The sequence below is a fragment of the Chelonoidis abingdonii genome, chromosome 4, assembly GCF_003597395.2.
Source record: "Chelonoidis abingdonii isolate Lonesome George chromosome 4, CheloAbing_2.0, whole genome shotgun sequence".
Classification (NCBI taxonomy): domain Eukaryota; kingdom Metazoa; phylum Chordata; order Testudines; family Testudinidae; genus Chelonoidis; species Chelonoidis abingdonii.
The window spans coordinates 34,058,448-34,076,471 of record NC_133772.1 but is presented as its reverse complement, the minus strand read 5'-3'; the positions used below and the strand labels follow the sequence as shown (position 1 = coordinate 34,076,471).

Sequence of the window (18,024 nt, the reverse complement as noted above, 5' to 3'; positions counted from 1 at the left end):
AGAGAAGTCTTTTTTGTCTGGCTGGTTTGGTTTGCCTTAGAGGTGGAAAAACCCCAGCCCTGGGCTGTGACTGCCCTGTTTGAGCAATTGGTCCTGATTTGGCACTCTCAGTTGGGTCCCGCCAGAACCACATTGTCACACTGGGCTATAGTCAGGCTCACTCTCCTTCTCTGGCCCAATGACTATTTAAATATTTACACAAAGAGGAATGGCTCCAACAGGGGAGACCGAGCGCTCCACATAACAAATATCCTATAGCCCAGTGGTTATAGCAGCCTCTTGAGAGATAGAAGACCCCTGTCCAAATCCTTTCAGACTGAGGGGGAATTAAACCTGAGTCTCCCACATCCCAGGTGAGCGGTCTAACCACTGGGCTAAAAATTATAAGGGAAGTGGTAGCACTACCACCAACACCGCATTGTATCAGGCCCCCCAGGGACGAGAGACTAGCAAATGCCTGTCTTCCCCTAGATTGTGAATCATGCTGGGGCTTAGACCTGAGAGAGGCATCCATGCACCTACAGTGAGGCTGCAGGACACATGTCCAGAGGCAGAAACTTGGCTGCAGAAACTTTTCTTGTAGAAATGTAGGTGCCAAGTGAGTTTAGGCACCTATAGGTTTAGGTGACAGCCAAGTGGACTGTTTGTGGATTGCAGTGGGGCCTAAATCTGGGGTTTAGGAGCCTAATACCCTTTGCAGATCTGGGCCGGTGTGAAGCTGTTCCTTCCCTGAGGCCTGAGAGAAAGGGGAAAGCCAGCCTGCCTTCGAGAACAAGGAGGGAACTAAGAACTGTTACGAACAAGGGCCATTTGGAGGCCTTCTTAAAGGGGCCACGCTTTTGTGCTTGGGTTTGGTCTTCCCCTTCTCAGCTCCTGTATAGGGTTGTATTTAAAAGGATGAGATTATGCTTCAACTTTTATTGTAATAATAATATTTAATTTCTTTATTAAGATAAATACTTATTCCTCAAGTTCAGAGGAGTTTGGAAGTCGTACTCCAGTTTAGGGCCCTCTTTAGATATAACTTCCATATTCAAAACATGAGGGGCCATCAAGGTGTTGGTAGCCACTGACACTTCCGGTCTTGGAGGGACACTTAGTTTTCATCCTCTCCACACACCTGCAGGGAGCTCACATTATACACTATCCCCACACCCCGCTGAGTTCTTTACAGAAAGGAAACTTATCAATACTTGCCGCAGTTTCTGCAGGTTGCAGGCTGGATGTTTCAGTCCCTTGCACAGCAGCCTCAGTCCAGAATCTCCCAGGTTGTTCCCCTCCAGGTTCAACTCTGTCAGGGTTGGTTTGGTACTGAGAACAGAGGAGAGATCCCTGCAACAAGCTGCTGTGAGACCACAACTCTCCAAGCTGCAGGAGACAGAGATAAACAGGAAAGAAAATGAGCACTTCTCTCTGCCCAGTTCCTTCAGTGAGAACCAATGGGAATAAAGATACCTTTGTTCTGGGAATAAAACCACACAGCTGGAGTAGTGGATGCTGAGGACCACATGACCATGAGGTGTTTTTGAATCCAAGGGCATCTGTAGTTCTCATTGATCCTGTGTTCCACATACAAATGTTATTCCAAGACAAAGTTCCCAAATTCCATCCCCTTTCCCAGGGAAGATCGGACTGAGCCTGGGACTGTCCATGATCAGATCTAAATGCCAGACCAGCCTCTCTGATCTCTGACGATAACCTTTGTTCAGGCAGCTCTGACTGCTGCGCAGTATGTAGCCTTCGAACATATAGAGGGGAACAAGCTCTTATTCACGTTTCAGAAAACCAGGAACTACTCAGCTAAGGTTCCTGTGCCCCATTTGGAACTGGACAGGCAACCCCCAAATGTCAAAAATCCCATACATTTCCCTAAGGAAAAGGAACGCATTTTTTAAACAGCACATACACAAGGCTTACACTTCATACCCTGGCACAGAGCCCCTGCAAGCACGCCCGTAAGAGTTAATATGGCACAATTATTTTCCTTGCACTCTGCTTCCAAAATATGAGCACAAAGCCTTCTTGATCCTGGGTCCTTGGATGACAGAGGCACTTGTCAGAAGCATCTTCTCTGGCGGTTCAAAACAAGCTGAAAGTCTGTCTACTTTGCCTCCCACCCAGCAGCAAGGTTCTCACACACTGGGAAAAGTTCAACAAGCATTTCTCATTACATGAAAAAGGGGTGAGTTTCTAAAGATCTCAGCATCATGGACCTTGCCCTGACACCCCAAATTAATGTTAGTGAACCTGCCATACTGGATCACCGGGCTGTGCAGGATCATGAAGAGAAAGTTGAAAATTTGGTGATGGGAAGCAAATTAAATAGATACCTAAATTCTATCCATCTCCCTGATACAATTTGGGAAACCTAAGTGTTTAGATCTATCAGTTACTTCCTGCATGTGGACCAACCTTATGACCCAGGCAGAAAAACCCCTTTGAATAGCCATGTACACATCAATTATAATAGCTCCATCTATGCATTTTCCAGCATCACATTGGTTAGCCACACACTGGTAGCAACTGGAGGTGGTAGGCTTCCCGATGGTGATTGTCACATGCTTCTCCACACTAAAGGGGACAGTCATATCGTCTCTGATGCTGCAGCTCCAATGTGAACTCTGCACAGACTTACAGCAAAGTGGTCTTCCGAATCCTGAAGTTCTGAAGCCACCGCTGGTCACCCTAGGCCTGAAGCCGTATCCTGTCCCACCAGTTCTGCCATACACATATGCTGTATTTTACTCCCAAAGTAAACATTTGTTTTGGATTAAAAAAAAATCCACAAAAGTTTCAAAAGTCTTTTGCAAAAATGAATTTAAAAAGGAATCAGGAGAGAGGAATTTTAAAAAAAACAAGTTAAACTGTCTCAGACAGGACAGAATTCTACCAAGCAATCAGGACCTTGCCGGTGCTTAAATGTATACAGGAACAATTCCAAAGGACTGGAAGTATTTCTGATTATTTGGAGGGGAACAGCACGCTCTATTTTGTGTCTTGCCTTCTAGGCCAGTATTGTTCATGTTCATAAAATGATTGATGATAATTATGGGCTATCTGCACTGTCCATTTACTTGAACACTTGGCTGATCAAGGACATAGTTGTGGAGGGTATCAAAATCACTTTGGTTCACACTAAATTGCCCCAAATCTCCACTTGTCCCCAGAAGACAATTAGAGTGGATAGGAACTTTGCAAGACATGGCTCAACTCAAAGCCTTCCTTTTGCATGCCAATATCCAAGACACCACCGGTCCAGAAGAGAGGATGAAAAAAAGCCAACAGATGACATGCTAGAAATGTTGGGTCTGATGCCTGCAATGGAATCTATAGTACCCAGGGCACATCTCCACATGAGATAACCTCACTAGCTCTTCAAATCCCTGTTCAAGCAAGCGATTCAGGCACTCTTTCATCACATCCAGGTAACAGACACACTGGTTTGGTGCACAAAGGGGACAATCCACAATTGGGAACGGATTTCCAAAACCCTCCTGTCCAAATCACAGTGACCAGAGAAACATCCATCCTGGGACACGGAGCCCATATAGAAGGACTCCAAATCCTGGAAGTTTAGTCTGTCCAAGAACAACTGCTCACAGATGTTCTCGAGACGCAGACAGTCCTCTAACCACTAAGGACCTTCAAAGACCTGGGCTGAAATCCTGGCCCCATTGAAGTCAGTGGCAAAACCTTCATGAACTTAAGTGAATCCAGGGTTTAATCCCTTAGTATCCCCAATGGGGGTCCTGATTCCAATGGACAAACAAACAGGAGGCACCTGACAGTGAGTCATGCGCTGGGAAGCCCTGCAGGAGTGAGAGCAGGCTCTGCCCCACCAGGCATTCTTAGCCACCACATACATGGCAGGGAAGGAGAACACAATCATAGACAGAGCAAGCCAATACATGATAAATCCTCAAGAGTGGTCTGTGACCAGGGAATGACAGATCAGAAATACCTGTAATGTTCAGTGGAAAAGGTTTCTGGAGTATGTGCAAACAGGTTCACATGGACTCATTATTTGCCCCCCCAAAAAACAGCCTAACTAATTTCTTCACCTGAGTCTATCCTAAAGACTAACTCCATTCAGGAGCATTCAGCAACTATTTCTGTCTGTCATGACATACGCAACCCCTTATCATCCAGTTCATATGGGGTTTGACACTTTTGAACCCTCCCATTAAGTAGCTCCCTGCATTAGCTCCACGCTGTAGCGACTGACCCACCTTACCCCACATTGCAAAGCTATGGTGACAATACATACTGAGATTCTTCCCAAGGTGGGTCTTGAACTTCTACCTTAATGAGCCACATTATGCTTGGTAAAGACAGATGATGTGGAACCAGAAATTAGTGCATCAAAATTGGTGTGTCGGGTATTAGGCCTAGCTGGTAGACAAAATAATGAGGGAATGGGCTACTCCACTCATCACCCCCTTTTTGGTTCCTTAAAGAAAGAGACTTTGGGGGCGGAAATGAATAGAAGAACAGATGGAGGCTACAGGAGTGAGTTTCACCATCATGGCTGACATGCCCACCATCTCCCGGAACCCTGGACCTTCTTTGTCCTAATCCCGAGGGATATTCTGACCAGCCTGGGCCAGATAGAGGGGTCCCAATGACATCACCAGCCAGACAAGCTCCAGCTGAATGCCAGACACCACTTGCAATAAAATGGGATTGGACTTTAACAACAACAGCTCCAGCCCATCTCCGCTGACTTCTTTTTTCCCCAGAGGACAGTTATTACCATCTTTGATACCATCTCAGAGACCGTCGAACAAGAGTTCTTCTAAAAACTCTCTCCAATTAAAGGGAAAGGGGAAAAGGGATGTTCTTAAAATGAAAGTCTGATTTAATACTTTACACCTCCAATGTTTTATCTATTTTCCTCTCTTCTTTATCTTTAAAAAAAGGCGAAAAGGAAATTTAATGGGGTGTTGCCATGGTACTAAGCAGGCTAAGGTGCCCACATACCAAATCCCAGACCTCGTTCAACTCTGTTTAGTGTTGGACAGTGACTAGGTTGTGTTAATATTTTTGGCCCATATATTTCATCTAAATTAACAGAACAGCTGCTTGCCTGTCACATGACTCATCGAGGGATGGAAGGATGTGGTAAATCCTCTTTCCAAGGCTAAGAGACAAGGGGGGCCCTATCCTGGGAAGCAGCGACACTGAGAAGGACTTTGGCATCATGTTGAATAATCAGCTGAACATAAGCTCCCAGTGCAGTGAAGTGGCCAAAAGGGCATTACTTATCAACCTTCCATGCCAGTTATAATGCTTCTGATACTGTACCCACAGCAGTTATAGTGAGGAGAGCCTCATGGCATTCAGGCTGTCTCCCTACCCAAGACTGAAACTCACCTGTGCTGAGCAGGGGCTCACTTAACCAAGAAGGGGAAGTGAAAAGGTTAGGTAAGAATCATGCATATAGGCCTGCTTTGTTATTTTAATCCAGTTTCTCTGCATACTGTATTCCTAGTAAATATTAATGTGGTTTTAAAAGGCTAAGCAGTGTCATTGCATTCACCTTCTGGTTAACAAAGCTCCCAAGAGGGCAAGCCCATTTGGACCCGCTAAGGGAGTGATGGTGAAAAATAGGGCTACTGAAATCCAGAGACACAGTCTCAGGGCATGTCTATACTTGCCATTTAAAGCGGAAAAAGTCCCTTTACTGTGCAAAAAACTGGGAGCATCTACACTTGCCAAAGACTTTTTTCAGTAAAACTCAGAAATTTCACTGCAAAAAGAAAAGCACCTCCATGAGAGGCATACAGCTTTTACTGGTGATGCTTTTGCAGTGATGTGCAAGTGAAGACACGTCCTTCCTGTATAACAGCTTGCAGCCTCTGCAGAATATCCCAGAGTGCCTACCTGACCACTCTAGCCAGCGCTTCCGCTGCTTTGATGCCAGGTAAACAGATGTCCGCCTCTCCTTTTGTAAAGCCCCAGGAACTTTGAAACTCCCCTTCCTTTTTTCTGGTCAGGTGACAATGCCTGCTCCAGAGAGCAAAGGATCCCGATTGCAGCAATGCTGAGCTACTGGAGCTGACTGGTGTTTGGGGAAAGGGGGAGTGTATATGGACCCAAGATGCCCTGCAATCACCCCTCCCACCTTTCCTGGAGAGCTGCACTGTGGGACAGCTGCCCTCAGAGCGCTGCTCTCATCAGTGATGAAGTTCTGACACCTGTGACTCTAAGTTAATACACAAACCAGTGCTTTTCTTTGACTGTTTCCCTACCACTGGTGAAACTGACAGCACAAAAACTGCAAGTGTAGGCATAGCCTCAGAGTGTGCCCTGTGATCTGTTACATCACTCCTTTGCTAAAGCCACTCCCAGGGTCCTCACGAGATGGAGATGGTGAAGATGAGAGTGCATTAAAAGAGGAAAGAGAATGACAAAGAGAAAAGATGACGGAGAGGTGGGTAGGAGAGAGAGAGAAAAAAAAGAGAGTAAACAACTCCCATTCCCACCCAAATCAGGGGGAAATTAGATTAATTGAGGATACATGAACAAGTGCTTTAGAAATATCCAAGATAGTCTCTCTAGGCTCCTCTTTGCAGACCGCATGCAGTTCCCTCATGCCATACTCCTGTGAGCCTGGTGCCAAACATATTTGTGGGCCCCCAGGAGTGAAGTGGCACATGGCATGGGGAGGTTGGTCCCCAGAGCAAGGGTCTGGCCAGGGACATGGTATGACAGGGCACTATTTACAAACCAGCAGTTGCCAGACGCATAGTGGCCTGCCAACGTGCCCCTTCCCCTCAGGGGCAGGCCATGCCATGCCACACATCCCCCCTGCCCAACACCGGAACCATCCCCTCCATTCCCTAAGACTAGAGCCCCACCAGACCCTCTATACGCATCACACTCCCTGATCCTGCCACAAATGCTCAGTGCCCCCCTCCCCACAGCCCACAACTGCCCAGCACCCCACACAGAACCCCCACTCCCTAGTGCCCCAACACACACAGATCTTCCCCATCCCCCAATCCTCCAGAGACCCCCTCCCCCACTCCTGCCCCCCCAGCCGCACTCATCAGCCCTCTGGAAGGCGACTGTTCCTGCCGGGCTGCGGAATAACTCCAGCCCCTCGGGAGTGGTGTGATCAGCCAGGCCAGGGCCTGTCCCAGATGGGCTCCCTCAGGACCCACTTGCCTGGAGGGGCCCATCCAAACCCCCCACACTGTCCCCCCCTTCACAACCGGCCGAGACTGGCCAGCCTTCTGCACCAGTCCCAGGCGGCTCAGCTCCAGGGAGATAGGCGTGTCCCCACAGGTGACGGAAAGCAGAGAGTGCCCCGAGCCACAGGTACACTGGGGTCTGGCCAGGTGGCAGAGAGGACCCGGTGGGTGGGGCCAGGGGGTGAAGAGGAGCCCTCTGCCAGCTGACGGGCAGGCCAAGAGGAGCAGGTGGTGGGCGGGGGGAGCCAGTGCACTGGCGAGGTCTCAGAGCACAGTGCAAACAAAGCAGGCCGGGGCCCTTTCTGAGAAATGGGCCTGGCTCCACGGCGCCACTGTAAACCTGGCACTGCTTACCTCTGTCTCTTCACTTCACTTATTGATATGGTAATTGGCTTAAGTGGCATTGAACTACTAGGCTGACATTAAGCCAACTCCACACATACTAACTAGAAATTTAAACAAATTCTTAAGCACCAGATGAATCTATACAGTTGCTACAGCAGCCATAGCAACGAGAGCTGCACTCATGAAGAGATACTCAAGAGAGGAATTGTTTCTTACTGTAGTTTCTTTAATTTACAGTTTGGATTCTTCAGCGCTTGACAGAGCAGGTAAATAGAAGAATACTTCAGAACATCCTGATGCTGTTCCCTAAAAACAAAAGAATAGAAATTGTCTATGTTGTTCTCTGGAAACAGATTTTATTTCTATTTCCAGAACATTTAAGTAGCCTCCTGCCTGGTGTAATCATTCATGATTTATGAATTATGCTGCAGTTTCTATTAATTGTAAATCCTCCACAAACAAAAATAAAGCTGATACCAAAAGGTGTTCCTTAAATGCACATAGTCAAATAGAACAGGTGTGACTAAGTAACTCATTCTATTTTTTTTTTTTGAACTAGTGGAACTCTGGTGCTTTGAGCATTCAAATACAATTCTAAGCATTCACACAAATGCCAGTGTCTCTAGTGGTAACATGCTTTTGTACTGGTCAATAGTTGTTTTTATCATTTCTGGAGATATCATAGAAATTATCATTTGTGGCCAAGATTGTTGATTTTAATTTACCCGCAAAGATAAACACTGATAATATGAGCATTGGCTTAATTTTTTTACTATGAAAACTAACATTCAGTATTGTGTAATTGGTGTTTCACTTTCTGAAATTACAACCCCACATGTAACCAGAAATGATAGCTTATTAGTTTCTGACACCAAAGGGTATATAAGTGGGGAAGTTAATTTTAAGGCAAGAATATTTTGTTTTTATCTGATACTGACTGATAGAAGCAAGTTTCTGAAATATTTTAGATCATATGTAGCAATGAATGCTTTTAAAACACTAACTTTAGCTCTAACCATATTTTACTGCATGTGGGTAAGAGGTTTCCAGTGAGAACACTTCTTCTTTATTATTTTAACATGCTACATTATAGTGGGGTACTATTGACACTGGGCTTATGGCAGAATCCCTGATACAGCAAGTTCATTTCAGCATTAAACCTTTATTTTTAAGAAATGTCTTAAAACTGGCAATAAACAAAACATAGAAATTAAGACTGACACAGTATTTTGGATTTATCTGACTCGTGCTGTAATGCAAAACCTTATCTGTGACCTCAGCAACCATGGTGTGCATGAATGAAGCAGCTGGGGTCAAGGTTGCTGGAAGAGATGTGAAAAATCTCTAAGGGGGAAGCACAAAGCAGGAGTTAAGGGTCTGCATTACAGCATTAATCGATGAATGTGGGGAGTGCGGTGTGCGTCTGTAACTCCTTGAAGAATGTGGGGAGTGCGATGTGTGTCTGTAACTTCTCTACTCTCCGATGGGTGTCAGTGTCTCATTGATAGTGAATAATTGGAGCTGTGTGCTGCAATGTGGGGCAGACTTTCACTTTAATTGAGTATTCCCTGTCTCTTAAGGTTTTGGGTTGGTGGTAGCAATGTGCCCTTGAGCAATGTGCCCTTGAGCAACATCACCTCTTTTTAATGACGTTTGCATTTTATTTTAATACCAAAGAACTATTAAAGCAAACAGATTTCCACATTTTGCAGCACTGCGGAACTACACGCTAATTTTTATTTAGGCCTGGTCTATACAGATTTTGTACTAACATAACCATTTTGGCTAGTGATGTAATTTTTTTTTTAATCAAACTACTTATACTGGTAGTGGTACAAGCCCTCGTGAGAATGCTGGCACAGTAATGTAAAGGTGCCTTATACAGGTGTACCTTATTCTCTTTTTCTTATGGGAATAAACTCTATTGATATAGGTATCTTTATACTAGTATAACTGCATGCAGACTAGGTGGGTTAGGGGTGGGTTTTTTGGGGGGACGGGTTACCATGTTTTAACTATATTGGTATTGTTGAAGTGGTACCATTTGTGTATGTAGACAAGCCCTTAGCAGTACTGACATTTCCTTCATAATCTCAAGGGTCCATTCTCAGATTATTCCATGCTGAGGTGCTGCACGGACTACCTATGAGCTGTTCTGCACTTTATCCATTTTACAGCAGTGTTCTCAGATTGCTGCAGCCTATGGTTTTGTTTGCAATTGGTTCAACTGGATTTAAAGCAGAGGAAAAGGCCTGCTGTCTGCTGCAGGCTATGCCAATGGGTATATTGCTCAAACTGAGTGTAGCTGTTGGAGCATAACACTCTGAGATGACAAGCAAGCAGGGAGCAACCCAATGTAATTTATCTCCCACAGCTCCTGACCATTGAACAATTGGAGGATGCTGCTCTGAGAACTACAGAAAAAGCATCTGCATCACCAAGCATTAAATTCAGCATTTAGTTTTATTTCACTGTTGAGCATTAGCAAGGCATATAAAAGGCAGTAAGAAGAGATTCTGTAAATACATTAGGAGCATGAAAAAGATGAAGGTAAGTGTAGGTCCATTACTTAATAGGGAAGGACTGCTAATAATGGATGACATCAGGAAGGCTGAGACGTTTAACACCTACTTTGCTTCAGTCTTCAATAAAAAGATTCACTGTGACCAGATCCCTAACACAATTAATATCAAAAGCCAGGAGGGAGGAACACAAGCCAGAACAGAGAAAGAACAGGTTAAAGAATATTCAGGTAAGATAGACGTATTCAAGTTGGCAGACTCTGAGGAAATTCACCCTGGACTACATAAGGAACTAGCCAAAGCAATATCAGGGCTTGGCTACACTTGCAAGTTAGAACACATTAAAGCAGCCCCGGGCACCCTAGCTCACTACCTGTCCACCCTGGCAAGGCACGTAGAGCGCTCGGACTCCGCAGCTAGAGCACTCCTGGTACTCCACCTCTGCGAGTGGAGTAACATTTGATGCGCACCAGCTGAAATGCCCAGGCATCAGTGTGAACAAAGTATTGCACTACTGCGCTCTGATCAGCCTCCAGAAACGTCCCATAATCACCTTACGTCAAGTGGCCACTCTTGTCTTGGTTTTGGAATTGCTGCAGGAATGCGGATATGTGGATATGCCCTTTCAAAGCTCCATTTCTGACAACCGGCATGCTTATATGCTCCAGAAGAGAGGCAGGGAGAGGGGGGTCTGCTGCTGTGTGAACTTACAAGACAGCATGCTGACATGCTCTCAGCCACCCAAAAACCCACTCTCTCTCCCCCCACATACGCACAACACACTCCCTATCACACTCCACACACGCCCCCATTTGAAAAGCAGGTTGCAACCACTTGCATGCTGGGATAGCTACCACAATGCACTGCCCTCTGTGGCCGTTGCAAGAGCTGCTAATGTGGCCACACCGGTGCACTTGCAGCTGTCAGTGTGGACAGACTGCAACGCTTTCTCTACTGTGCTCTACGAAGGCTGGTTTAACTCAAACCGCCCTACATCTGCAAGCGTAGCCATGCACTCAGAACCATTAGCAATTATCTTTCAGAACTCTGGGAGGACACATGAGGTCCCAGAAGACTGGAGAAGGGCAAATACAGCACTTATCTTTAAAAAGGGGAAGAGGACCCAGGGAATTATAGACCACTCAGCCTAACTTTGATACCTGGAAATTATAAAACTATCAGTTTATAAGTACTTTGAGGATAATAGGGTGATAAATAATGGCTAACATAGATTGGTTTAGCATGACTTGTTCTTGACCAATCTAATTTACTTCTTTGATGGGGTAACCAGCCCAGTGGTTGTAGAGAAAGCAGTAAATGTGATATATCAAGACTTCACTAAGGCTTCTGACACAGTCCCACATGATATTCTGATTAGAAAACTAGGGAAATGTGGTCTAGATTAAATTATGAGATGAAAAACATACTAAAATGGAAGTTATCAATAGTTTGCTGTCAAACTGGGAGGCTATCTCAAGTGAAAATCTCAAGTGAGGTTCCACAGGCACCTATTCTGAGTATGGTGCTATTCAATATTTTTATTAATCACTTGAATGATGGAGCGGAAAGTATGTTTATAAAATCTGTGGATGACATCACACTGGGAGGGGCTGCAAGCACTTCAGAGGACAGGATTAGAATTCGGAATAACCTTGATAAATTGTAGGTTAGAAATCAATACAAATGAAATTCAATACAGACAAGTGCAAAATACTGCACTTAGGAAAGAAAAAAAAATCAAACACACAACAACAAATGGAGAATAACTGGGTAAAAGGACCGAGGGTTGCAGTGGATCACAAACTGAATATGAATCAACTGTTTGATGCTGTTGTGAAAAATGCTATTATCATTCTGGGATGTATTAACAGGCGTGTCATATGTAAGACATTGGAAGTAACTGTTCTGCTCTATTTAGCACTTGTGAGACCTCAGATGGAGTACTGTCTCCAGTTCTGGGTGCCACACTCTAAGAAAGATGTGGACAAGTTGGAGACAGTACAGAGAAAAACAACAAAGATGATAAGAAGTTTAGAAAACCTGACCTACGAGGAAAGGTTGAGAGAATTGGGCATGTTTAGCCTAGAAAAGAGGAGGCTGAAGGGGACATGATAATAGTCTTCAAATATTTTAAAAATTGTTGTTAAGGGGACAGTGATCAGTTGTTCTCTATGCACACCAAGGGTAGGACAAGAAGTAATAGGCTTAGTTTGCAGCAAGGAAGATTTAGATTGGATATTAGGAAAAAATGTCTGCTAACGGTAGATAAGCACTGGATCAGGTTACCTAGAGAAGTTGTGCAGCAGAGAATCCTGTGGCACCTTACAGACTAACAGACGTTTTGGAGCATGAGTTTTCATGGGTGAATACCCACTTTGTTTCCCTTGTAAAACACAACAGATATGACTAATACCTTTTTACTTAGAATCATAGAAATTGTAGCGCTAGAAAGCACCTCAAGAGGTCATCTAGTCCATCTTCCCATGCTGGGACAGGACCAAGTAAAGCTAAACCATCCCTGACAGATCTCAAAAACCTTCAAAAAAAGGGAAACCACAACTTCTCTAGTATCAGAGGGGTAGCCGTGTTAGTCTGGATCTGTAAAAGCAGCAGAGAATCCTGTGGCACCTTATAGACTAACAGACGTTTTGGAGCATGAGCTTTCGTGGGTGAACTCACGAAAGCTCATGCTCCAAAACGTCTGTTAGTCTATAAGGTGCCACAGGATTCTCTGCTGCTTTTACAGATCCAGACTAACACGGCTACCCCTCTGATACTAGAGAAGTTGTGGTTTCCCTTTTTTTGAAGGTTTTTGAGATCTGTCAGGGATGGTTTAGCTTTACTTGGTCCTGTCCCAGCATGGGAGGATGGACTAGATGACCTCTTGAGGTGCTTTCTAGCGCTACAATTTCTATGATTCTAAGTAAAAAGGTATTAGTCATATCTGTTGTGTTTTACAAGGGAAACATTGTTTCCCTGCCATTCACTGAGTATAGGTGGCACTTTCTATGTTTTACATTCAGTGAGTTCTGTAAAATTAAGAATGAGAAGATAGTTTTAGTTAGGCTAAAGAGAATGTGAAAAAGCCCATGAGTTATTTTTGCTCCCTTTATTGAGAAGTTTTTACACTGAGGATGTGGAAGCAGGTTCTGTATCCTTGTGATTTGCTGGCTCCCTGATGAAGGGCTTTGAAAAGTCAAGCAAGGTCTCAATGAGGAGCTCTCTAACTTCCTTTTTCAATTGCTGACACAAAGCACATTCCCCTCTCCTGAATTCTTTAGTCTCAGCTGCATCCCTATTCCTGTCTCATATACATAAAATGACAGAAAACTTTCCAGTAATGGAGAGAACAGAGAAGACCAAGCAATCATTATAATTATTATAAGAGATAATATCCTGGTAGTTTGAACCTGAGGAAGCTCCATAACTATTTCATTAGCTTGCTGAAATATTATAAATGCTTTGTGGTGGGTGATTCAATCATATATTAGTTATCAAGATGCATGGGAAAATAGCATTTATTCTATTAAAGAAACTGAAAAATGTTGAGCTCTCGTAATACTTACTGATATAACCCATTTGTTGGTGTTGGAAGTTCTTCCTCATGGTCTTCAAACATAAATTCACAGCAATTCACATAAAGTGACTCCAGCCTATGACAATTCTTTATACAAAATGAAAGAACCATTTGATCCATTTGGGTAAATTTATTTCGATTTAACTTTACTTCAGTGAAATCCAGTGCACTTTTCACAAACTTTTGTTCTTGGATCTCATACAAACAGTGAAACACGTCATGCTCGTACATCTCCACATCATACTCAGTGGGACTAAAAGGGAATAAATCTGTTTGTTGTTTTGCTTGAACCCACTTCAGTAAATCTGCCTTAATTTTAGGTGAAATTTTACAGCCAATTATTTTCTCCATGTCCTTCATTCTTTCTTCATTTAAGAGTCCAAACAGAAATCGCACTGTTAACATTAAATAATTTCTAGAGTTTTCATAGTTTTCTAATAATGTTTTTACATTTTTCTTGGGAGTCCCTGAATCATTTCTTGTTTCTTCATCTTTCTCCAAGACATAAAATAAAGCTGCAAAAAACTCCTGAAAACTTAAGTGAATGAAGCTATAGACACCCACACAATCAATGTCTTTTTGAAATACGTTCTCATTCAAAAAGAGGGGAAGAGAGTCTCTCTGATCTAAGCCATATTTCTTGATTTCTTCTTCCTCAAACAGTATCTTTTGTTTCCAGATTCCATCAGCAGCCAAGGAGCAAAGTCCTCTCAGATTAGCTTGGATCTGTTGCTTCATATTGCTTCTTAGAGGCTTTACTAAACTGGAAAGGTAGAGTATATACACTCCAGTGGTTGTTTTTGAAGTCTGTGCAAGATCCTCACCTTTTTCAAGCTGCTGTTTCACAACAGTGCAGATGATCCAACACACGATGGGGACAAAGCACATGGTGAAGAGAATTTCATTTCCTCTCACAAATCGTAAAGCTTGTCTTGCTTGGTTTTCATTTCGAAAGAACTTGTGGAAATATTCTCTCCTTTCAGCTTCAGAAAATCCCAGGATCTCTGCATACCGGGACCACTCCAAACACTGTCCCAGTTTCTCCAGGGCAATTGGCCTAGTAGTGATTATCAAATAACTTTCAGGAAGAACCGTTTTCCTAAATAAACTGCTTAGTATGATATCCACTGGCTTCTTCTCCCAGGGGTCAGAGCACAGGTTATCTTCTGACTGATCAAAAGGAAATCTCAGTTCATCAAAACCATCAATTAAGAACAGAAGTTTTTCTGGCTTCACCAAAATCTTTCTAATCGGTGCATTTGTATTAGAACAATTTTTAAAAATCAGGTCAGCCACACTTCCCTGCTCAGTAAGTAGGTTCATTTCCCTACAATTTATGTAGAAAACAAAGTCAAACATTTCCTTATAGAGTTCTCCAACTGCCCAATCGCACATGATCTTTCTTGCTGTCATTGTTTTTCCAATCCCTGCAGCTCCCAGCAGCACAACAATTTGTGGTGTTTGTCCATCTTGATCAGGTTTAAATAGGGTGTCTATAGTAATTACAGAACTAGCTTGTTTAGTTATGATTTTTGCATGTCTCTGCCCCATGGCCATTATTTCATGTTCCTTCTCATTTTCATGACGAGGTTTGTCTAGAATAGTCAGCTTTGTGTATCTTGTGTTTAGAATCACATTCTCACCAAGACGACTGTTCATGTCTTTTATTACTCTGTACTTCTTAAAAACATCTTCTTTATACTTCTTCCTATAACCTGAACCAGTAACATTGGACATTAGAAATATTGAACTGAAAGTTCAGAAAAAAGGTTTATTAATCTGTTACAACAAAATTACTACAATAGTAAAGGTACCCAGCACTGACGTTGCACCTTTACCTATAAATTGGATCCTGAAATCACTTGATTATGTGCCTGGCCCTGAACCTTACAGGGGTGGGGAACCTTTTTTCTATCAGGGGCCACTGACCCACAGAAAAAATCAGCTATGGGCCACCCACAGCCCTATGGGGGGGTGCGGGAGGGGAAGGCACGGAGGCTCGGGGCTTCACCTAGGTCGCGCCCGCAGGAGCCACCTCCGCAGCTCCCATTGGCCACAGTTCCCAGTCAATGTGAGCTGTGGAGCCAGCACTAAGAGTGGGGGCAGCGCATGAAGCTTCTCTGATCACCTAGGGGCCACAGGGACATGCTAGTCACTGCTGGGAGCTGCGTGAAGCCAATCAGGTTTCTGGCAACCCAGTGGCTTCTGGCCCACAGTGCAGAGACTTGCCATGGGCCAGATTAAATGAAGCAGTGGCCTGGATCTGGCCCACAGTCCATAGGTTCCCCACCCTGCCTTGCTCAAATAATTCATCCCACTAAAATTATTCATGTGCACAGACTGTAGACATCACTTCATCCCTCACACAAATGCAGTCACCACTTGGGGAAAACCTGGCAATCATTTATCAATTCACAGCAACACTATACAAGTTATGACACAAAGTGGAACAGACTTTCATTTGCAACTGAAACAATTCTGAGAATTGAGGTGGAAAGAATGGAACTTCACAAATTAGAATGTGCCTAGGGCATTTAAGTTGGAAAGAGAAACTGTCATAGGATTCTTAACGATCAGAGCTGAGTATTTCTAGTTATCTTCCTATTTAATTCTGAGCTAAAATAATGTTCCTCTTGGTAGTGTCCTCCAAAGAGATATTGTGCACACATGTTATAAGTTGCCCGAGGTAACAAAAGTCCCACTCGGCCCATTACATAAAATTATTTGTAAAAGTCACCAAGATTTAAAACAAAGTGACTGTTCAAAGGGTCTACAAGGCTCATGGTAAAGTCATGGGTAGGCATGACAATGGGCTGAGAGTTTAAAAATGGGAGGAAATGTTTATAGTCAAAAACACCAAAATGCATTTTGATTGGTTAATTTTGATGGAATGAGGTAGACAGCCTGTTTGGACACAATTTGTGTGGTAGGAGTCACGCAACAGAAGAGCAGGACATGTGGATTTAAGTAGAGAGCTTTACCATTATGGCTGCCATCCCCACCATCACCTGGGATCCAGCATGACACTGTTGGGCCTTCATCTTCTTGATCCTGAAAGATGTTCTGACCAGAATGAGTCCCAGAGAGGTACCCAAATGACATCACCATCTCCACTGGCTTTTGCCAATTCATGAACTTCACCGGGGATGTGAACTGAGACCCACCCTCTCATAGGATTTCAGAGCCTGGGATCCAGCCCAAGCCCAAACTCCTACACTGCAGTTTTTAGCCCTGCATCCTGAGACCCACAAGCCTGAGTCAGCTGGCATGCGCCAGTATAGACACACCCTCCGAGTCCACAGAGGCAGCTAAACACAATGTCTTAAACAGCCAGACACTGGTTAAGAGTTTGCTGTGTCTCAGAGTGGGTGATCAGACCATGTGCTGGACCTGTTATCCCCAGCAGAAAGGCTGCCAGGGAAAATCAGCACCAGAGAGAGAGAGGCTGTATTTTCTTTGCTCCGCTTTTCTCTCCATTGGTCTGAGTGGAAACAAGACTGGACATCAGCAATTACAGCAGCAGCACCATAAGTGCATTTCCTGGGGACTGATGCCAGCTGCTGCCCACTACAAACTAGGGAATTCTCTTTGGCTGGAGTGCTATTGCCGTTGTCACTATTACAGTCTTCACTTTGTTGCCTTTGGGAACCGGTAACATTAGTGTGGTATATCTGGAAAGGCGTTTGTAAAGGCTGTGTTAAGACAGGTCAGTTTCTGTGTTTCACAGGGACAGTTCCAGGAAAGCATCCAACCAAATAAGCACAAGGCCACCACACTGGGGTAACTTCCCATGCAGATATCACATACCTTTAGCCGACAACTCTGATGTTTTTTGATTTGGACGCCAATCTGAAAGGGAAAGTACTTGTAAATAACACAGTAAGAATGTCTTGTGCATTCCAAGACAAGTGCATTTATATTCTATATAGACTCACCCAGGGACTGAATGATGTCATTGCACCTCACGCTAAATGTAATCGCTGAGGAGAGCACGGCTACCAGCAGTCATTTTACTCAGTGCAGTTTGTGAAATATAGTGAAGGACGTTCTATTTCTCTGATTGTGATGGAGTGTTCACTCCAGACTTGCACTGAAAGGGTAGTGCAGTGAGAACAGGGCTAATTAGCCCAACAAGTCACAGCTGAGGTTTCAGGATCTAATTCCCATTTTGAACTTTAGCGTCCAGAAAGTGGGGACCTGCATGTACCCCTCTAAACTTAATTCCTAGCTTAGATCTGATAACGCTGCCACCAACCAAAATATAGTGTTTGGTATACTCTGTCCCCCAAAAACCTTCCCTGGGGGACTCAAGACCCAAATCCCTTGGGTCTTAAAACAAAGAGGAATAAAGCATTCCCCCTCTTTTCCCCTCCCAGATTTTCCC

At 44.0% G+C, this 18,024-nt stretch overlaps 2 protein-coding genes across 2 annotated transcripts in view; one reads left to right on the top strand and one right to left on the bottom strand.

Moving 5' to 3' along the window:
- Positions 1–18,024, top strand: part of LOC116836373 (NACHT, LRR and PYD domains-containing protein 12-like) — a 596,145-nt gene that overhangs the window by 346,693 nt on the left and 231,428 nt on the right. The gene's annotated exons all lie outside the window — the stretch shown is intronic.
- LOC116822635 (NACHT, LRR and PYD domains-containing protein 3-like) overlaps positions 1–18,024 on the bottom strand; it is a 142,829-nt gene that overhangs the window by 115,036 nt on the left and 9,769 nt on the right. The window contains exons 3-6 of the mRNA XM_075065028.1: positions 17,448–17,489; positions 13,630–15,355; positions 7,758–7,847; positions 1,198–1,368 (exon numbers count right to left, since the gene is read on the bottom strand). Coding sequence (XP_074921129.1) covers positions 1,198–1,368; positions 7,758–7,847; positions 13,630–15,355; positions 17,448–17,489 — 2,029 coding nt within the window. The remainder of the gene's footprint in view (positions 1–1,197; positions 1,369–7,757; positions 7,848–13,629; positions 15,356–17,447; positions 17,490–18,024) is intronic.